Source organism: Fragaria vesca, linkage group LG7 (genome assembly GCF_000184155.1).
Source record: "Fragaria vesca subsp. vesca linkage group LG7, FraVesHawaii_1.0, whole genome shotgun sequence".
Classification (NCBI taxonomy): domain Eukaryota; kingdom Viridiplantae; phylum Streptophyta; class Magnoliopsida; order Rosales; family Rosaceae; genus Fragaria; species Fragaria vesca.
Window position 1 is genome coordinate 12529203 of NC_020497.1, and position 22836 is coordinate 12552038.

At 37.7% G+C, this 22836-nt stretch overlaps 3 protein-coding genes and 1 pseudogene across 3 annotated transcripts; 3 read left to right on the forward strand and 1 right to left on the reverse strand.

Annotated features, from left to right (window-relative positions):
- Window positions 1-4657: 4657 nt before the first annotated feature.
- LOC101305318 (cysteine proteinase inhibitor 6-like) lies at window positions 4658-7496 on the forward strand. Its single transcript, XM_004308624.1, has 4 exons — window positions 4658-4778; window positions 6446-6654; window positions 6748-6945; window positions 7188-7496. The coding sequence occupies exons 1-3, from the start codon at window positions 4658-4660 to the stop codon at window positions 6931-6933; spliced, it is 516 nt and encodes a 171-aa protein (XP_004308672.1). The 3' UTR covers window positions 6934-6945; window positions 7188-7496.
- Window positions 7497-8970: 1474 nt separating this feature from the next.
- Window positions 8971-13181, forward strand: LOC101305611 (dihydroxy-acid dehydratase-like). The gene is made up of 14 exons (XM_004308625.1): window positions 8971-9498; window positions 9600-9671; window positions 10025-10072; window positions 10301-10455; window positions 10569-10763; window positions 10833-10944; window positions 11095-11164; window positions 11236-11294; window positions 11419-11542; window positions 11657-11727; window positions 11953-12054; window positions 12270-12350; window positions 12453-12611; window positions 12694-13181. The coding sequence occupies exons 1-14, from the start codon at window positions 8971-8973 to the stop codon at window positions 12742-12744; spliced, it is 1827 nt and encodes a 608-aa protein (XP_004308673.1). The 3' UTR covers window positions 12745-13181.
- An 890-nt stretch (window positions 13182-14071) lies between these two features.
- On the forward strand, window positions 14072-15993 carry LOC101305897 (annotated as a pseudogene).
- A 273-nt stretch (window positions 15994-16266) lies between these two features.
- LOC101315090 lies at window positions 16267-21169 on the reverse strand. Its single transcript, XM_004307165.1, has 6 exons — window positions 20870-21169; window positions 18704-18776; window positions 18511-18604; window positions 17818-17946; window positions 17634-17691; window positions 16267-17286 (listed from the first exon to the last, which is right to left on the reverse strand). The coding sequence occupies exons 1-6, from the start codon at window positions 20900-20902 to the stop codon at window positions 16813-16815; spliced, it is 861 nt and encodes a 286-aa protein (XP_004307213.1). The 5' UTR covers window positions 20903-21169; the 3' UTR covers window positions 16267-16812.
- Between the last annotated feature and the right edge of the window lie 1667 nt (window positions 21170-22836).

Here is a 22836-nt window from a genome sequence, read left to right on the forward strand (position 1 = left end):
CAAATGCCAACATTATTGGTCTTACTAGTCAACTTGGAAAGATAGATCGGGAATATATACCTTGTGGAAAACTGCAACCAGTTCATTTTATTTGAGTGCAAAAGATTGAATGAGCTTGACTTGAGGTCAACTGAATATGGATTAGTCACTCTCAAGTAACCAAGACCACAAATGACATACATCTCATTTTTGAAAAGATCAATATTTGGGGCATGAGATAACACACACAGATGGGTGCTTCCGGGAAGATGACTGAACAGAATTAAGCATTGACAATTTATCCCAAGTTTAAGATAAACTCATATTAAGGTTAAGACTTAATTATACGTTGAGGAGTTGGGAGTAGTGACAATCCCAGAATGTTTCCTTCTTTACTTGGGACTTGCAAAGAAGCCAAGACGCTATCTGGTTAAAACAAAAGGATCCTACAGACAGAAATTAAATTAACAAGGACAAAGCAGGACTCGCATACCATGTCAGACACAACGCTCGCAACAACAAAGCCTTGAAATGAATGATCGGATGAATGCCACAAAGGGACATGTATTTCAATTATATGCCGAAAAAATCACAGCAGGTTGTGAACTTGTGATTCTCATTTAGACCTTAGGTGGACTTAAGATTGTCAAGTTCTCACATGGTGACCAAAAATCATTACCATGGTTAAGTTAGCAAAGATTATCAGTTAAAAAGATAAAGTATGAAGCCTGAATGGATGATACAGCAAGTACAGAATCAACCTACTGGAAAGAAATGGGATATTCTGTTAAAATGCCTATATAATGTGATTTTTCTGACCAAGTCAGTATGAGCATGAACTGTAAACTGTAATGATGTAACGTGGTAATTTAACAGTATGTTGAAAAGAAACATTATAAACAAGAGAATTTCTCATGTCTCATTGGCAAAACCAAAAGCCTTCACTTCTTCTTGTATTATTTTCTACTAAGCTCTTAGAATACATCAAAATCCTCTATACTGCACCAAGTATAACAGATTAATAGACAACTGCAATTGATACTTCTATCTTAATTCCGAACTCTTTAATAATTTAGCTTCACGCTCTTGACGAAGTCTTTCCCTCTGGAAGAAAACCACACAGACATAAAATTTAAGGATGGGAATACATAGAGAGGAAATTACAGATGCAATCCAATATTATCACAAGTGGTTTTAGATGGTCATAAGTTATGGATCGCATTGTTGTATTAAAAGACTAATCACATCTCATTCATCAGACTAAGTAACATTACCTATCTAATCCAATCAAATAATGAATATGTATGTAGTTAGCAACTTCACAAAAAAGATAGTGAAGGTTGCCACAGCATGATTTCTGAGTTAATTAATAACTGTGGACGCCCAACAGGTAAACCCAGAACCACAAACAGAGGGTTTCGGTTTCAGAAATTGCCATATAGTGGGTGGGGTACGCATAGGATATCCTGGCAGTTAAAAATCAGGCCAAACAAACATCACTATAAAACTTCAACCAAATGCTCTCGACAGGAATTGCCCGAACATCTGAGTTGCAGTTGATGGAAACACATATGTTCTTAAACAAATAGTCGTTTCTTTGTATTAGTAATGCTCACAATATGATACTAAATGCAATGAATATATTTGCACAGGACAGTTAGCCCACCACGGCACCACTCATAAATCATAATCATATGTTTGCATTGACAAGGGAATTTGTGCAACTCATAAGCAGTAGGTTCCCTACAAGTCAACAAATCCCTCGTGTTTGTTTGTTGAACTGGGTCCATCAGTTCTATGTATCTATAATTGCTAATTAAATTGCCAAGGGACATTAAGCCTATACACGTTGCAAGAGCACAATGCAACAGTGAGCTCCTACATGAAACCATAAGAACCAATATACAGCAAGGAAAAAGGAGGGCACTGAGATGAGTGCACCTCTAATGATCACAAATTAGATAGATGATGCTCCTTTAGGTAAAGACACTATGTTTTGACTACAGGATTAAGAGTACATTTAGGCATACAGGCCAAGAAAAAATCCCACAAAACTGAAGGAGGCAACTACAGTTTGTGAGCAACATTGCCTGGCTAATGGACTTCACCAGCTCAACCTCTTTGCATTTTTTGTTGTGTTTTCTACAACTTTCCTTTCCGCCGAGTATCACTCAGTTTGAAATATGTAATCCAAGTTGGTGAGACAAAAATTTTCTGACAGTTGAAGTATACCCACTTGTTAATTCTTTTTCACAACTTTGTAATATTGATATGAAGGAAGAAGCAGAACACCTATGATGAATTAAATTTTAAAAACTCATTAATGTTTGTATGATTTCAAAGATGGATTAGAGCCTAAGAGAAAATTCAAATTTTTATATTTTGTGGTGTGCACAATATAAAATAGAACCCCTCTATAAATACAGGTATAGGTAAAAGAAAATTGTGGGATCAATGAACTGAAAATCCAGCATTTACAAGTTTTCAAAAACATTGCACTGAATAATAATGCTAATATGACATGAGAAAGGCACAAGCAACAGATTTATGTGTATCACCCCCAGTAAGACCAGTAAGACCATTATTTATTCTTTACATCAATACAATAAAATTATACACATAAAATAATATTGTATCACACATTTTGTCAAACTACGTTTTGAGTTGTATCCTTTATAAATTGGTCCCAATACTTTTTACAATCAATCCGGTGACCATTCAACCTAAACAAACATTTCTACCGCTTGTAACACCAGCTTTCCAAGAAAATAAATAAAAGAGCAGGATTTCAAAAAAAAAATAATAATAATAATAATCATAACAAGAAAGCGTACCCGTCTTTCCCAAAAAGGAAGAAAGCAGACGAAATCATAGACAGGAGTAATGGTTGAAACTAAGATAGCATTGAGTCCAGTAAACACCAAAAGTGCAGTCATAGGTCGAGTTCTGTGCGGCATGTTTCTCTATTGTCTAGGCTTTCTTCAGCTCTGCAAGCAAGAAAACACAGTTGAGGACAGAAAGCAACACTATGCACACCTATCAGTGCTTAATGCACACGGATGAATAAAAGTACTAGTACAGAAAACACAAGAGAGTCAAAATAAAGATATGACAAACCATGCTCAAATGGGAATAGAGGACTATTATTTTTTTTTTTTTATGAATATCTTTGAAAATTATTAAACAGAATGCTTTTATATAAACATGTCCTTAAAAGCCAACAAAGATAAATTGAATTCCAAATATATGTGCTTAAATGCGGTAAAAAAGGGAAAAAAAAAAAGGTGGCCTACCATGATGGTAAAAACAATACGTATCGGACTTGAAATCAGTTCTACTTTTTCCAACTGACAAAGCCAACAGGTCATAGAAAATGCAAATGAAGGCCTAAAAATGCTTCACATACTGTAACCAAACTATCGGTTAATGAGTACATGAAAAAACATAATCTACAATATATATATATATATGAATATATATAGATATACAGATACATATATATAAATTAACACATTTTCTCAGTACAAGACACATTCCTGTCATCATGAAGCTAATGAAATTACAGTGGCAAGAAAATGCCCACTAAAAAAAATATTTATATATATTTTCAACAAAAGATGATTGCCCTAGCAGGGGTGGGTGTTCATCCATTTTGGTTACAAAAACAACGGAGTTGCATCTGCAACTCTAAAATGCAGCACTACTTCATTTACACACATAGTAGTGAGTGCAAACCTGTAAGTAAAGTCCATGAAAACCCAATATCTGAGACATCATATTCAATCTATTCGCTAACTGTGTAAGCAAAATACCAACCTGTGTTCTGTCAAATTCTTACAAAAACAGTTGGGCAAATCTACCCAACAAAATGTTCACGTATAATGAAAATGCCATCACTTTAGAACCAACATACAAAACACAGGCCTTTTGAAGCTATTGAAAGTAAGATCTATAAACATTCATGTTATAATCATATATTAACCATGATCCAAATGGGGAATTTAATAACTTTGCATTTTCTGATCTCACTTACTCCTGTTATTGGTCACTTTAACTTTACAATCATATTTAGAAGTACCCCCACTCAACAAAGTGGAGAATTGTACAGTACTCACCACAGCTTGCTGCAGTTGTTGCTGGGATATCAGTAACCAACCTGGAAACCATGTAAAGGATGAATACTCAGAAAAAGTAAGCACCACTCCTCATCAACCTGGCCTAGACACATCCAATACCCAAATTAAAAAGAACACCAATCAATCAAAGTGAACAGATATTCTTCTCTACATATACCCTTGTTGGTCTAGATCGTTTTTCTAGAGTTCTTGCCATCTTGGCTTTAAGAATACATGAAGAACAATTTCAAGACCTCAAAAAGCTTAGCAGTAATGCATATCAAGGCTTATAGCTCACTTTTGCTTTCTTCGTTTTATTAATCAATAATATAATACTTGCATACATATTCATCATGTATATATATTATGCTGTTTGTCATCTTTGTTTAGAAATGCATTAGTTTAATCTACAATTCCCTCGTTACTTCATCGAGAATAGAAAACAAAAGAGTAAACACAAACCCATAAAAGGGGTTGTATGATAAAGAAATAATAGCTACAAGCTGAGGCTCCAGAACTAACATGTTATGCTTGGCTCTTTCAGTTTGAATTTGATGGTAGATATGAATTCAATTCAGCGGCCGAAACAGGCAGAACACAGCCCAACCCAGTTCAACTCACTGTCCAAACTCCAAAACCCCAATTCTTCAATAAGCAAGAGTATCAAAATCTCACACAACCCAGGTAAGCTTTTCTACTATAGAACTCGAATTTCACAGATTCGACAATAATTTCACAACCCCAATCAAAGAAATTGAGCTCCTCTAATCGCAATTCTCACTACCCAAATAAAAATTGCAGAACAAAGTTTCACTGAAACTGTAAGTAGGAATCTATTCCCAATATTAAGCAAGAAAATGAACACAGCAGACACAATCACCCACAAAAGTAAACTCCAACGCCAAATTCATATATCAAAACTACACTCAGCCCAAAAATGAACTCACTCTCCCAACTCCAGAAGCCAATTTGAATTTAGGAAAAACGGCATGCAACACAATGCCACGAACCCAAAATGCAAGCAATACCAAAAGATGAGAAAGAGTAAGAGGGAGGACTACCTTTCTTGGACTTAAGACCTTAGTCCTTCCTCCTCCAATTCCACGTTTCCCTTCACTATTCTGTCTCTCTACGCCTCTCTCAAGTCTCACCCTCTAATGTTTTAGTGGAGCAATGGAATGCACTTAATCCTTGGCAACAAAATAATTATTTTCTTGAACAGCAAGCCCATCCAGCTCTCTAAAGTTTAACGGATTACAAGCTCCAATCAGGTGAATCAATTTCTCTATATTTTACGAGCTTATTTTTTGAGTATTAATAGGATTTCCCATATTATATGAGGATCTTCCTAGCTAATGTACCACACTATACCCCCTCCTCAAGAGTGTGATTTACTTAATATGTACTTTTAGTAAATTTTTTTTTTTATTGCGGCAAGACAGTGCAAAAACCAAAAGCTATTCTTTTTGTTCATCCATTGTACAGACTAGTAGAGTAGTAGAGAATAGAATTATTTAGCTTGAGTGATTCTCACATAGCCTATCAATTTCTCAGATCTCGGGAAGGAGACCTCTCTCAAACAAACAGTAAAGATAGAAACTTCACAACAACATCAACAACAAAAAGATCTATACCACAATCCACATTACAAGCACTGATCTAGTTAAACACTGAAAGTAGAAATTCAGTTACCATGACATAACATTCTGTATAAACCTAAGATTATCTCTTCACCGTAATCATAAAGTAACTAGGCATCTCTTTCAGAAGTTGCAACTCTCCCTATCTAAAAGCTTCCAATATATCTCCAAAATAGCACAACAAACGGAGTACAAAACAACACGAGATTGCCATTTCATGTGATAAACAGTCGATATTGGTTTCTCCGACCCTACTTGACTACCAGTTACCAAACACCCGAGATAATTTTCGCATATACACTTGTATACAGTAACATTCTCATTGTCAAGCACCCAATCAGGTTCATATTTTCTCTCAAAATTCAGGGAAATAAGTGCAGGGTACCTCTTTCTACAGACTCTACAATACAATGAGTTAGGGATTAGAAATCACACCTCGGAACAGCTTGAAATCTTGCTTTGCAGTGACTGAAATTCTGGGTCCTCCCGCCAAGCTCGATTCCTTAAAACCCTAAACCCTAAAAACATTGACAATGATTCTAACTTTGGAAATGAGCTTCTAATTTGTCTAGAAGTTTTATAGATTTTTTTTTTTTTCCTTAGAATAAAGTGACAGGTGAAGAAAAGGGACACGTGTAGGGTGGATATAGGCGAGAAGAGAGAGATTCCCGCTTTTGAAACGTGGACGAGTCAAACCCAAAACCCATAAAGCCACCTCCTCATTCGCGTTCATCCACATTCACCGATTCCAATCTCTCTCTCTCTCAATTCAGCTTCCTTCGTCAACTCTCTCTCTCTATTTCTCACCGGAAAAAATGGCCGCCGTCCTCGGAGGAGTCCACGAATCCCAAGGCAGCCAGAACAGCCTCGAGACCGACGAGCTCGCTCGCTTCGCCGTCCAAGAGCACAACAAGAAGGAGGTCAAACTCAAAACACGCTTTCGATTTCATTCAGTTTTTGACGTAATTTTTGTTTTGTTTTCTGGATCCAAACGAGTCGAATTTGATGTGCAGAATGCTCTGCTTGAGTTTGTGAGGGTTGTGAAGACCAAGGAACAAGTGGTTTCGGGGACTGTGTACTATTTGACTATTGAGGCGACCGATGGGGGCCAGAAGAAGCTCTTTGAGGCCAAGGTCTGGGTTAAGCCGTGGCTCAACTTCAAGGAAGTCCAGGAATTCAAACCCGTTGCTGACGTCTAGTTTGCTTTTCAGGTATAACTTTATTATCTTTGTGTTGATTGAAGCATTTGATTTGGGAAAATGTGGATTTGAGGAATTTCAGTGTTAAATGGTGGTCTTAAGATTAGGGTGATAAGCTATTGATGAAGAATTTGATAATTTATGTAAAAGATAACATGGTTTTGGTTGATCATCAAATTTTTTAATCGACTTTGGTATCCTGAACTCCAATTGTTCTGTACTTATACATGTTTATGTTCAATTTGCGAGGGCAGGCAATAGATGGTCTTGCAAAGTTTAAGATGCTTCTAGAGGTCAGGGGAGCAAAGAAGTGTAAGTGCATACGAATAATGAAGGTACCTTCAATCTCAGTCAGATGGAGCCTCTCAACTTTCTGAATATATGGGTTTGTAGTATATCAATCTTCTATGAATTGGGTGTAAATATGCTATGTTGCTGTTAGTATTTCTTATCTCTGTTGATACAAACACTAGTTACTAAGGTGTTGTTGTGTACTTTCGTTTCCTAATCATATCAATGATCATTCCTATTTCTATGTCTTTCGGCCTATTTATTGATGTAAGAGTCAGTAAGACATCTTATCTAAGATGCATTCATGCAGAGATGGTAGGCTTGGTAGCCAGTGGCTGTGGTGTAGAGACAGTTGGGTATACACAAGTGCGAAATGACCCTAAACCAGTAAACCTTATCAGGAGTTATTCTACCATGTCCAGAATTGAGAACCTATCAAAATTTTCTTATCTTTACTCAGTTGACAATGCAAATCCATATTTATTTTTACTTTAAAGTAGAGATATCGTTAGGACCAAATCCTTTATCTTTGGTTGGCAAATGGTTCACTAAGGACGGGTAACCAGTGTATATGCTCAGTGCCCCAATAATGAGTCTTCCTGCCTATATAAATGGACAGAAAACTTAAAAAGAATATGAAGGATTGGAAAAAAATTCCATCTCAAACATACTTTCTGGCCATCTCCGTGTTCCAGAAGATAATTTTGCGGAACTTCTGTTACGTCAACATGTTTCCTGCCTCCTACCATTGAAGTAATAACATTCAAAACTATGAACACCTGACATTGACAGTGCATTACGAAAGTTCCTTAAAAATTCTTCTGGCGCAATGTAGCGCAGTGCTGGGAACTGCACAACGATGCTTGGAGCATATTTGCAAGACCAAAGTTAGAGATCTTTGGATTGAAGTTGTCTTCTAAGAGTATCTTTATCAACTTCCTCATTTTCTTGAACTTCTCATATTTGGGGAATATAGAGCTGTTTTTAGGTCAAACAGCTTCTCCGTCCAATTCCTAGGGCCGGCATTGTGGCCATAAAGGCTCAAGGCAAGAATATATTTGAGGCCCCCAAGCAAATGTTCGACAAAAAATATAAAATAGAAAAACTCAAAATATTACAAAAATATTGTGTAAGATCGTTATGGTCTATTATAAAAAAGCCTGGGCCTCTGTTATGGTCTTAAGATCGCAAACAACCTCAGTATTTCTAATTTGGATATAGAATCAGATTCTGCTATTCTTATAAACTTGATGCAAAGAACTGATATGTTTCTACATCCCCTTGGATTTTTAATTGCTGGCTGCCATCACTTTGTCTCCACCATGGAGAATTTTAAATTTTTTCATATTTTCAGAGAGTGTAACATGCTTGCTGATTCCTTGGCCAAGATGAGTATTGACCATGCGCCTGGTATTACCATTTTTGAAGAACCTCCTATTCATGCCACTGCTGCTTACTTAGATGAGCTGGGAATTCTAATGCTCCTTAGTTTCTTTTTGTTTCTTTTTCTTGGGCCTTTGTGCGCCTCTTGTAACCAAAAAAAAGAAGTAGAAATAAATCCTCACCGTGGGATTCTGTATAGATGACGTGGCAGTCCATCATGTGGTTCCATAGCATCATCCACAGTTCCACACTATAACTAGCCCCAATCCCCTTCCTAAAACCCTTTCTTGTTCTTCTTCATCATTCCGTCAAACAAACCAAAGACCTCGTAGACCACCAGCTCCGCCACTCTGCCTAGTCGTCATGCAAGGCGCTCTCTTATCCCCAACCACCTCTACTTCCACCTTCCTTCTCCGCCCGCCTCCTCCGCCGCGCCGCAGCACCAAGCCTCCTCCCTTCTTCTCCGTCCGCGCCTCCGCCCAATCCGCCGCCAATGCCGTCGCCGCCGACGAGACCAAGCTCAACAAGTACAGCTCCCGCATCACCGAGCCTAAATCCCAGGGCGGCTCTCAGGCCATTCTCCACGGCGTGGGGCTCTCCGACGCCGACATGACCAAGCCCCAAATCGGCATATCCTCCGTCTGGTACGAAGGCAACACTTGCAACATGCACCTCCTGGGGTTGTCGGAGGCCGTCAAGGAAGGCGTCCAGGGCGCCGGAATGGTAGGGTTCCGGTTCAACACCGTCGGCGTCAGCGATGCTATTTCCATGGGGACTAGGGGCATGTGCTACAGCTTGCAGTCTAGGGATTTGATTGCTGACAGCATTGAGACTGTTATGGGGGCGCAGTGGTACGACGGCAATATCTCCATTCCTGGCTGTGACAAGAATGTGAGCCCCCATTGTTAAGTTGCTTAGTTTCATTTCTTTGACTCAGTTTGATTTCAGTTAGGAATTATTAGTGTTTGGTGCTGTGTCATTTGTTTTTGCAGATGCCGGGGACTATTATGGCAATGGGCCGGATCAACCGACCGAGTATCATGATTTATGGTGGAACTATCAAGGTTGGACATCTCTATTTGATTAGTGAAAATGGGAGCTAGGAGTATACTTGCCTTTCCTTTCTGATTATCTGTTTTTTTCAGGTGTTTATTTTTATGATTAGTAATCATTCCTTTTCTCTTTCAATATGTTTGAAATGATTAGGTTGGCCTTAATAAAATGAGTGAAATTGATATTGTTTCCCCTTTTGTTACTTCATCAACAAACTTTCGAATTATTTCTTTTTCTTTTTACTACGTGCTTAGGATGATTGGGATTTGGTGACTGAAGTCAAAGTTGAACCGGGTTATTACATTGTCTATCTTTTAGAAATAATTTATTATGCTTTAATTATTTTCTTTCTGTTTTCTTGCAGCCTGGGCATTTCCAAGGCAATACTTACGATATCGTATCCGCCTTTCAGGTATGCTTTTTGTATTTGTGGTTAGATTTTGGTGTTGGGCTTGTTACTTGGTGTATAGGATTAGCATGTATACACATGTCCTCCTTACCTACTTCTACATCTAATATCTTCTGAGATGAATATTCATTGCATTCAAAAATAAATACTCTAATTTGAAGCATTAGAAATTGTTTACAAGGAATAGTTGAGATGTTTAGTACTTTAATTTATCTATCTTGTTGATGTTAGATTTATGGAGAGTATGTAAGCGGATCCATTAGTGATGAACATAGAAAGGAAGTTGTTCGTAACTCCTGTCCTGGCGCTGGGGCTTGTGGTGGAATGTATACGGCTAATACAATGGCTTGTGCAATCGAAGCTTTAGGAATGTCCATACCTTACAGGTAGAGATGTCTCCACTATTCTGAATACAAATGAGGGTACAAAAAGAAACTCTATTTGAAGTTTGTGACCGCTAGCTCTCATTGTTTTTTTTTTTTTTTCCTTTTCTCTTAAGCTCGTCGACACCTGCTGAAGATCCGTTAAAGTTGGACGAGTGTCGCTTGGCTGGGGAATATCTGCTGAGATTATTAAAAATGGATTTGAAACCGCGAGATATTATTACTCCAAAATCGCTACATAACGCTATGGTTACTGTCATGGCATTGGGTGGGTCTACCAATGCCGTGTTACACTTAATTGCTATTGCCAGGTGAGAAACCACCCTCCGATGCTAATAATTTTCAGAATGAAAATGATTTACTGACTAGATTCTTAACAGGTCTGTGGGCCTTGAGTTAACACTAGATGATTTTCAGAGAGTCAGCGATAAGATTCCATTTCTAGCAGATCTTAAGCCTAGTGGCAAGTATGTCATGGAGGATGTACACAAGGTCTAAATTCTAGTGATTTCTTTTACTAATTTTTTATTTATTGGTGCATGCTAGATGTGGTACAAATCATGTAAATGACATTTTTCTTGAAGAACTCTCATTATTTATTGTTTCTCATGATCATCAAGTATTGACTAATTCTGTTAATAGATTGGAGGAACACCAGCTGTTCTTCGCTACCTATTGGAGAATGATCTTTTACATGGGGATTGTATAACTGGTACGTACTGTTCACGTGATTTGGAAACCACTACTTAGATTAACATAATGATATTATTATTTTTCCTTTAGTAACTGGGAAGACACTTGCTGAGAATGCTAAAAGTTTCCTTCCCTTGTCTGCCGGGCAGGTTTGATTTCTAACCATAAAATAATTTCACCATCTGATATATTGCCATTGTTTACTCTTCATAAATCATGTGTTTGAAGCCAGCTTTTAATGTTTCTCGTGCTTTTTTTTCTCTCATCATTCAGGATATAATAAGACCCTTGGAAAATCCTATCAAGAAAACAGGTCACCTCCAAGTATTATATGGAAATCTGGCACCAAAGGGTTCTGTAGCAAAAATTACAGGGAAAGAAGGACTATATTTCTCTGGTATTGCTTTTATTTTGTGTTTTTTGGTTTCACATTGCTCTTCATTCTCCTGAACTTTTTTGTTCTTTTATTGAAAGTCCCTAAGCTGATGATTCATTTATTAAAATACTTCAGGTCCTGCGCTTGTCTTTGAAGGGGAGGAGGCTATGCTTGAAGCTATCACCGAGAATCCAATGAATTTCAAGGTCATTTCTTGTTTGATGACTTCAACTGTTTCTAGCAATGATCTCTTGACAAACTTTGAATTGGAAAACCCTGATCTAAGACTTGTTGCTTAACATTGGGAGGCATTTCTTTTTTTTATTCTATTTTTTGCGTCATGCAACTTCTCGTGACGACTTTAAACTGATAGGTGTTTTTGATTGATCTCACATGTGCCGTGCCTAATTTGTGTATCTATTACATTTCAGGGAAAAGTAATTGTTATTAGAGGAGAGGGGCCAAAGGGAGGACCAGGCATGCCTGAAATGTTAACACCTACCAGTGCAATAATGGGTGCAGGTCTTGGGAAGGTGCACTTATTTTATAGTAAACATTTAGTTTTTGATTAGTTTTAAGTTAACTTTAAAATGTATTTTCATCAAATGAAGTGTGTTCGGTTGCTTTATTTTATGTCCAAAGATGGTGATTTGACTTCATTACTTACTATTAGGTTCTCTTTCGGATTGTGATATTTATTTATTTTTTTTGTTGATATGGTTCTTTTGGTATTGCTTTTGAGTCGCAGGACACAGCATTGTTGACCGATGGTAGGTTTTCGGGAGGTTCACATGGATTTGTTGTGGGACACATATGTCCTGAAGCACAGGTTATTTTAACTTCTTTTCATATAGTTAGATTGTACTCGTCTTGGTATCATAAGTAAAGATAGTTTCTGCAACTGATGGGATGCGTTTCATATGGTTTTCAGGAAGGTGGCCCTATCGGATTGATTGAAAATGGGGACATCATCACTGTTGATGTCGAGAAGAGAAGATTGGATGTTCAGTTAACAGATCAAGAGATGGATACTCGGAGAAAGAACTGGGTTGCACCTCCATACAAGGCTAACCGTGGAGTTTTGTACAAGGTATGTTAAAAACTTCCTAGTGCAACCATCTTCTTGTTATAGCTGTCTTTGTGTTTAAATAACATCATCTTTGTATCTCCAGTATATCAAGAATGTACAAACAGCTTCAAGTGGATGCGTGACGGATGAGTAGTGGAGATTGCAGAAGCAGTTTGTATCAGAAATTGCAGGCAGCTGCACATCTCGCCGATGAGTAGTGGAGATTGGAGGAAACGACTTGATATAGAGATGGCATAAATATGCATTAGTGCGGCTCTTTAGGATGTCTATTTGGTTCATAGTTCTTTCGGGGCTCGGCTTTTTTCACTTTACTTTTCTTGTATCTTCATCCATTTGATTCACTGACTTATAAAACAAAGTTGTTTCGTTAATAAAATTTTCAATGGTGCTTAAACATTTGTTTCAAGTGCATCATGGTAAGAATTTTATGTATTTCAAAAAAAGAATTTGATGAATGCTGCTTTTGGTGCAGAGACTGGAGCACATTGAAATCTGTTTTTGCTGCTTCTGTTAGCAAATTTAACCATGTATTGGCCATGAATAATGCAGCTTGGCCATGAAAAAAGTTCTTGGCCATGAATGATGCCAAGCTTTGAGGATTCCCCAATGTGTTGCCAACAATTCTGGCTTGATGATGATCAAGATGTGACAAAGAGGTCTTTAGCAGATGTCCACTAATTAAATAATGCAGCTTCAGCAAGTATCTTCTCTTGCTACACCTCGCTGTGAAGGTTCTCATCAAAATCTTGATGTCTTCACCCAAAGCTTGCTTGAAGCTTTCCTTGAAGTTGTTTAACACATCTGTATGAATCACATCGAAAATATGTACTATTATACATGCTTCACAGCTTTTTAATGAGTTCGTTTAGTGAACTAAACTTAAGGGTCATCACTGAAATTTGATTTTACTTTACAAAATCCGCAGCAAGGATAAATCAGATTAAGAGGCGAGTCAAATCATCAAGTACTCTCATCTTTGTTAGCTATGGTCAAGGTCAGTACTCTACACGTTCCAGCACCATGCATTGTTCTTCTAGTTCTTGGTATATGCAATGTAGCTTGCCACGGTAAGGATGATTGTGAGCCTTCATCATGTGGCGACATCTGAAATATAAATTACCCTTTTCGACTAGACCATGATCCAAAAACTTGTGGTTCCTATAGGTATAATCTGTTTTGTGAGAACAATCTCACTGTTTTACATACCATGTTCTTGCCATCAATTATGGAAACTACACAATCCAAGTGGTAGATGCCAATGTTCTTAAGGGCAACTGCTCTTTCATCCTTCGTTATTCGTTGACTGCGGATAACTTCACTGTTGGGGATCCGTATAGCATGTTTCTCGTGAAGGGTATAGGGAGTACATTAAACTGTCAAGGCCTATAATGTTCATGACCTGTGCAGCTCGGCCGGGGAATTCTTATCTCTACGTGGATAGTGTTCCTTGCATTAACGCAATGAGTGGCCATTCTTTTATTCACACTGGAAGCTTAATTGCCTCAGATTTGGGGGATTCATGCCACATTCACATGATGGTCTTGACATCATCCTTAATTGGTACAGAGGACATGAACAGTTCCTTGACTTCCTTCATAGACATCCACTATGAGCTGCTCTATGGTTTTGAACTTTCATGGTTGCCGGCTACGTTATATTTTCACTTGGGGGTTGCTATGTCGATATCGAAACCAACAGTTAAAATGTGGTAAGGATATGAAAGAACATCCTATCTGCTATCATCTCAAGCTTGACTACTTATATATCCACACTTCTTTTATTTTCCATTTACTTCTTCATAGAGTTGATAGCGGCTTGATATTATGTATTTCTGCAGGCAAGATCTTTGATATTGTGGAGTATGTAACAGGTGAGAACTATCTCAATGCATTTGTTTTAAAATCATGTTCAATTACCAACTCTTGGAACAACTATTCTCTCCTTTTTTTCTTTGCAGTACTACTGCAACTTCCATTCATTCTATATCCATGTGCGCTCTCCCATTTCTTTCTGTACAAGCAACCTTGATCATACATCTTGATTTCAGAACATAACTATTTCCAACAGTTACAAAGTCATACAGTTTTGAATAATTGTTTTTAGCAGTAGTTCTAGCACCTTACAAAATCACTTATGAATTTTTTTGTTTCTTTTCAGTGATTGCATGGACTGTGACGAAATCTGTACTTGGAATTCCGTGTGTGATTGTGCTTTTAATCTTGAAGTTCAAAAGATGCCACTTATCAATGTATGGCCTTATTGAAGAATTTTTACGAGGTAACAACAATCTTATACCGATAAGGTACTCCTACTCCGATATCAAGAAAATGGCAAAAGGATTTAAGAAGAAATTGGGGGGAGGAGATTACGGCTCTGTGTATAAAGGCAAGCTTCGGAGCGGTCGCCTTGTTGCTGTTGAGATGTTGGAAAAGTCCAAAGCTAATGGGCAATTTCATGAATGAAGTTGCTACAATAGGAAGGATTCATCATGTAAATGTGGTGCAACTGATTGGATACTGTGCTGAGGGATCAAAGCGTGCTCTTGTATATGAGTTTATGTCAAATGGCTTTCTAGATAAACACATTTCCTAAAGAAGGAATCAGCTATTTAAGTTGCAGAGAAGCATTTCAAATTGCACTTGGAGTAGCTCATGGCATTAACTACTTACATCAAGGATTTGACATGAGAATTATGCATTTTGATATCAAGCCACACAACAATCTTCTTCATGATAACTTTGTTCCAAAGATTTCTGACTTTGGGCTAGCAACATTATGTCCATCAGATGATAGTAGTCTAAAAATGACTGCTGCAAGAGGAACCCTTGGATTTTGACCCAAAAAAAAAAAGAGGAACCCTTGGATACATGGCTCCAGAATTGTATTACAAAAATATAGGGGGGTATCTCGAACAAAGCTGACATCTACAGTTTTGGAATGTTGCTGATGGATGGAAATTGCAGGAAGAAGGAAAAACTTGAATGCAGGCGCAACCCATTCGAGCCAAATTTACTTTCCTTCTTGGGTCAATGACCAATTCAATGAAGGAAATGAGATGGACATAGGAGATGTCACTGAGGAGGAAAAGTTGATAATAAAAAAGACGATCATCGTGGCATTATTGTGCATCCAAATGAAGCCTAGTGATCCTCCTAATTCAATGAACAAAGCGGTAGAGATGCTTGAAGGAGATATTGAACGTCTTCAAATGCCTCCAAAGCCTGGCCTATATCCAGAACACAAGCCAATAGTGGGTGATGAAGACGACTCAGAAACCTGTTTCCTGTTGGATTTTTGGTGTTCCATTACAAATTGTCTATTCTGTGATTATCTCTTTAACTATACGTCATATGTTTTCTGCTTTACTCATTTGCCACTTTGATCACTAAACTTCAACTCTGTCATTCACGGTGCATGGATGTGCTGATGTGCAATACGATCGTTTCTGGTATACATGGCAGCAGCAGATGGGTAGGAAGAAATGTTATGACCAATTGCCCTACAAGATATGCAAATAGTGGTGTTCCGGCGCTAGTTGCAGTTGGAACTCTCATCGAAGTTCAGCTCAGTAGACAAAGTCATCACTTGCATGGCGCAAATGCACACAACTTAAATCGGCAACGAAACAGCACACAATGTTATGAACACAGAGAATTCACTCAATTGAGCATCACTGCACCATCCAATTTCACTAAAAATACCAGTAAACCTCGTACTATATGAAACGTGTTCTAGAACCTTTTAGCAGGTAAAACACCAAGAGACAGAAATCCACCAGAGGTTAGATTAATCAAAGGCCTACCGTAAACTAATACTTCCAGAAGATAACTGTGAGCTGTATTACATATTGTACCACATTCTAAAACAAACATTAAATTCTTTTTTAAAAAAAAAGGGCAATCCACCACTATCTAAGGGTGCCATATTCCTCATACACTGCTCAAAGAGTTAAAGTGCAGAGGCTAACCTCTCTGCCACTGTCAGCAAAAGCTACCTCTGGAAATGGATGTTAGCAAATGCTATAGGAAAAGAACTTCCAAGTCCTCATCAACACTAGTGCATAGGCCATTTCATCTCCAATGAATAAGTCACCATCCAAAGCTTTTGTATACTTTTATTTGAACTTTCCTCCATGTGCCTCCCATTGATAATTTGATCTTAGTAGCTTATTTTGGGGTAATGAGAACCCATCAAGGGAAGGTTAGCCCTCTTCATCATAGTCTTCCTCATCCTCGTCCAGCCTTTTGCTCAGCTGTGCAAGTTGAAGAGGGTCAATGGCCATTTTGTCGACGTCTGAAAGAGACCATCCTGGATATTCTTCATGTTTAGTCTCAGAAGTAGGTGCAGCGGATGAGGCTTGGGCTGCTGCCGCTGCAGCTTTTGTGTCCTCCTTTTCATGCACATCAGCATTCAAGTCAAAATTTCGAACTGTCGGATCAGATTCATCAGGGACACCGACATTTTCCTTCAATAAATCCTTTGACTCGGAAACATCATCCACCACCATGGCAGGGTTTACATTCAGTTTGCTGCTCTGCTGAAGAGATGTGCAGGGTTCAGATTCAGTCTCATGATGCACAGGCTCTCTTTCAGTTGTTCGAGCACCACGTCCACGGCCTCGCCCTCGACCCCGTCCTCTTCCCCTGCCACTGCTGCTTCCATGGCTTACCTCAAGCTGCAGGAAGTAAAGAGAAGATTCTGCCATCAGTTGAATTCTTAACAATAAACTTACATGCAATATCAGATAAATCAACCCAGGTAGCAAAACTCATTTACAGATATTCATATTTCCTAAAGAAGCCAAAACAAATGATATAGCGGTCAAACTTCTTCCAATCATGAGAAAAAAAAAAAAAAAAATAATAGTTCACAATAATCAAAGATTCAAAGAGAACTTGGTAACTCGGAAGTCACATTAACCACCAACAAAAACTTATAAAAGGAAGAGCTCACAAACTTGGCATGTTGATCTATGGAATCTTAAAAAGATAAAAAGAACGAAGTATGGGAGTTATAAGTTACCATCTTGCTCCTCTTCAACTCCTCGTCACTGTCAATGCATTCATCACCTGGTGGTTTTCTGAGAAAGAAGCAAAATAGATTCAATAGTTTTCCCAAAAAACAAAAAACAAAATAGAAGAGTAGACTCCACAACTGCATCTATTAAGATATATCGAAGGTGAATAACAAAGTAGATGAACTATACCTTCTCTTTGTGATGGCTCGATCATCAGCACTAGCAGCAGCATCAGAATGACCATGACCATAGTCAGGCACTCTACTGACAATTTCTCTTAGAAAATCAAACACATTATAGCTCTGTACACAATGTTTTCTGCAATCGAGGTAGCGTAATTAGTTATGAAGACTTAATGAAAACAAAACTCAAATATTACACATGATAATAAAATGATAGGAACTTATACAAGGCAAGTGCATATCCTTTTAATTATTTTCTTCCAGGTATACACATGACCATAAAGCTGAAAAACTATATCACTTGTTCATTGTACTAACTATATCTATATATAAACTAGATAACTTAGATTTGGCTACAAATAGGTGGACCCACACGATATTTTAGATTTGATTCAGGTGCAATGTTGCTTAACAGTTCTTAGTACAATTATGATAAGATGCTTCAGGTGATAAATATAAGCTATTAGAACATCAGAAGAAAAGAAAAAAAAAATGATAAAGCGATAGACTTTTCACACCTTTAGCTTTTTAATTATGAGTTTGATGTATTGGAGTTCAACTATTAGGTGCCAATAACTTTACTAGAGCACATTGGGTAGACAGTTCATTCATAGACAATGTATCTTTTTTCCTTTAGAATTGTCTGTTAATTATCCGAATAGAAGAATAAAGAAAAAGAATAGCTTAATCTTTCACTTACAGATGCACTGAATTCATGGTTTTAGCTCCTCTTTGGAGAGTTATTTCGTATGTACGGTCACAAAGGTCTTGTAAAAATAACTCTAATGCTTTAGCTGCATCAACATTCAAGAAGCAAACTATAAGCAACACAAAAAACAAATAGTCTAAAATGAAAAAAGAACCCCGCATGCTAAAAAATCAGAGCAACTCACAAACTAAAACGGGCACTGCCAATGCTATCTTGCCAACATCCTCATCAGCTTGCATAATTTTTTTAATCCGGGCCTGCAAAAGTTAAACTTTGTATTAGATTAAGCTATATAACAAGGCCTCACAAATTAGAAGGGCAAGATGATGTAAAACTTTAAAAAGCAAACTAAAAACAAGTCGCTGCTACCACTGAATAATTCCACCCTAAAATTTCAATAAACGAAACCTTTCACCAAAGGAAGCATAAGAAAACATGTACCTATTTTGATAGGAACTGTCAGTAAAAAAGAATCAATACAATACATGGGACAGGAAGTCCCTCCAAAAAACAATTAACACTAAAGTATTTCAATCATATCGCTATTGCATGGAATAGGACAGCAACCACACCATGTCAAAGTTCGTAAATAGACTACCAAGAGGTTGCAAGCTCAGCCCAATATTTTGACCTGGTGGGATGAGGGTACAGCAGCCCTGGTGGGATTTAGCTTGATTCAATCATAACTGTCATAGCAGTTTTCAAAGATGTTCCTACAAGGGTTTAAAGGTTTGATCAATGTGTCATTTAATTAGGAGTCAAGTCATGCTTGGTTGACAATTTGGGTCACTAATGCTGATATTTAACTTATGTCTTGTAAAGGGTGACTAGAAGGTTCTTGTGGGTCTCTACAGTCTACTTAAAGCATGTAACTCTGTCAATTTGGGAAATGAACAGTATTATTAATTCACAAACAGATGTGAGTGATCTGTACCAAACCTAAATTTTATGAAAGGACTAACTGCTCAACATCAGAATAACCGCAAGTTTCAGAACAACTGAACCCCAATAATGAACTCTCTCTCCCTCAAAAATATCCAACTCTTCATCCATTGCACCCTGCAAAATCCTCATATTCCTCTACACCCACACCCCATAAGACCCCTAACACATCATATTACTCCAGCACCACACCTCTATTTCTACAGCAAACACATTTGTCCCACCCATATGCAACACAAGAATCTGAATTGTTAGAGCACACTTGGGTCACCCTAGGGAATATAAATACTTCCTGTCAAGCCTAAAGGAGGACTCCTCTCGCCATTTGAAAACATAAACATCGACAGCCATCTCAAAGGAAGTGCCAATTGATAAAAAGAAATTAATTAAAGAAAACCTATAAAGAATATGATGACACTTTTGCCACTTGAAGTCTTGGAAGCCAGACAGCTCTTTGGCTGTATAGTATCGAACACCACACATTAAGGAAGGATCAAGGATGTCGCCCTTAATAACAATTTGAGGAAATAGAAAGTTGGTAGAAGCTAGCTAATTGGTGGGCAATATGTGATGACAGAAGCAAATGCTTCATTGTTATGTCTCTAAGAGAAGACGAACTCTATCTCTCTCTGTCTCTCCACTTTTCCTACAAATGCTATATTTCCTATTGCTTCGGTGAAGCACCACAAAAATCAGTGGGCTTCAGAAGGCAGAAGCACAAATTGAAGAACTAGTCGGTGACAGCATCACCTGCTAACACCAACCAAAGAGCATGTTTCGGAAACAACCTTATGCATATAAGGAAGTTCAGTTCGTTCACATTTCGACATTTTCCCACATCATATACCATGCAAAACGTTACACAGCATTGATTCCAAAAACTTTAGACAGAGGTACAATCTCGGCCTCCAAACAATAGGAAGCATTCTAACTGTTAATAAATAATAACGCTGCACAAATTACCAAATACATATCCACTTCCCATCACGACCTTTACAACCGCCAAGCATCTAATATGTTTGTTTTTTTTTTCTTTCCAAAAGTCTATCATGCATAAGATCTATACACACAATTCCAATTCTTGTCCACCAACTCATATACAGTAAGGGTTACACACTAAATAAGGAAGTGGAAACCCATCCTTTCCTTTTATTTTCACGACAAATAATCCAAAATTCCCATCCAGAAGTAAATAGCAACAAAACCAGATCAGATTATCACATATCAACATTACAATTCACTCTATATCCCAATTGACTTTTAACCCTAAACCAAAATCCAAAACCAATTCCTACCCACAAATCAAAAATTAAACTTGAACCAAATTCAATTCAAACATTTCCGAGTTTTGTGAAATGGATGATTGCGAAACAAGTAAGAAGAAGAAGAAGAGAAAAGGGAGACTTACAGCAGGGAAACGAGTATCGAGCTTCTTCCTCATGGCGTGGTCAGATTCGAAGAAACATTAAATTAATTATAAAATTCAAAAAGGCAAAACAACAAAAACCCAAATCAGAATCGCTGAATGATTACCCCCCATCATTCTCTCTCTCCCTCTTTTCCCCAGATCCGAAATTTTTATTTACTTTCAGAAAATATGAAAAATATATAAAATCAAAATTATAAAACAAAATTACCCTATAACTATATTCGACCAGGAAATAAAACCGAACCGGGTTTGTTTTTGGTTTCCAACACACACAGAGTTGATCAAAACAAAAAGGAAATACCCAGATAGCTAGACTCTCTCTTTTTATCTGTGAAGAAGAAGCTCGGGTGGGATGGGTTTGCTAATTAATGTCAAAGTCGTCTGTTTTATTCCACGTGTAAAGTTTTGATTGGGAGTAGAGCAGACTCAGGATTATGCTCCGGCAATATTAACCACTCGATACTAACCGATGTAAGTCACGGCCGTTGGTTTGCTAAAGAACCAAAAACTGGAGCCGTTAGGATCGTGACACACGACTCATACTTTTAATGTTTCATAACACACGCTTTTTTTTTCTTTTTTTTTTGAGTGATGTTAGGGATTCCAAAAATTTCTATCAGATTTTTTGAATACTAAATGATGTGTCAATTGCCACATCATAGATTCACACACTTTATATTTTCTATATGTTTTTAATCAGAAAAAATTGTCCAAACAATGTCATATCTTTTATAGAATCTAACTTTTGGTATCTTAATTTTTATAAACTTTAAAATGATATCTTACGTTTTTACCCCAACCTAATAATGGTATATGTAATTGTTAGTTCCGTTAAAGCAACTACCAGATTAAGGGTACTTTCGTCCTTTCAATATTTTAATAATTTTTTTTCCTATTTTCCTACCCTCTTTATTTTTTTCATATTTTTTTTTAAGAAGATTGTCTCTCTCCATTGAAGCCCAGCCCTAGAATTCTCTCTCTTGTCCCTCACTCACAATTATAATTCATCACAAACTCCACTTCCCGATCATCCATTTCTTCACTCAAACATACCCCAAAACCAATAACCAATCTATTCCCTAAACCTGAGGCCACTGAAGACCACATATATTTTGCGCAACTCAACTCTTTGATAATTACATCTGGGGTATTTTCAGAGATGCATGAGCATTGAGTTTTCGCCGGATGAGTTCATATTAGGCAATGTTCTTTGTGGGTGTGTAGGTTTAAGAGGATTGAATGTTGGGTGTCAGGTTCATAGTTATGTGGTGAAATGTGGGTTTTGAGATCAATTTGGTTGTTGGGAACATAAACACAACACAATTCTTTACCCCCATCCAAGTTTTGAAGGGTAAGTTATTAAGTAATGAACCCAAACGCATATTCTCCAATACGTGGATGCCATATGATGGCCACTTCCTTGAAGGCTTTCATGTTTTGATTTGGCCTTTGGGGATATGGCCTGCAGAACTCATCTGCTTGGAGGTGTTATAGATATGGCGAATGAATAATGGCATTTTTGTTTGATAAACCACTCACCAAGACCCAAAACAAATGCACCTAGCCATGATGACATGAAAACCCCAACCAAAAATATGGATGTAATGGAAGTGACAAATCCCTAGCCGAAAATGTTGATTCCTAGCTGAGCATATATTGGAGAGAAGAAGCCATCCACAAAGTGAATACACCACCAAGTTATGTAGAAAGTGATGGCTATTGGAAATAAGATCACACATGTATCCAGTCATAAATTTCTTTGACGCCCAACTTCTGAAAATCTTGTAAAAAGTCTCCCGGCCAATGACGAAGAGGACGAGGGCTTGGAAGAAATGTCTTCATCATCGAAGTTGGCAACCGGAATGAGGAGCTCTCGATCTCACGGCTCTCTGTCTCTGCTTGCCAATTACAATTGACTACGACTTCTCATCGTCCATCACCCGCAT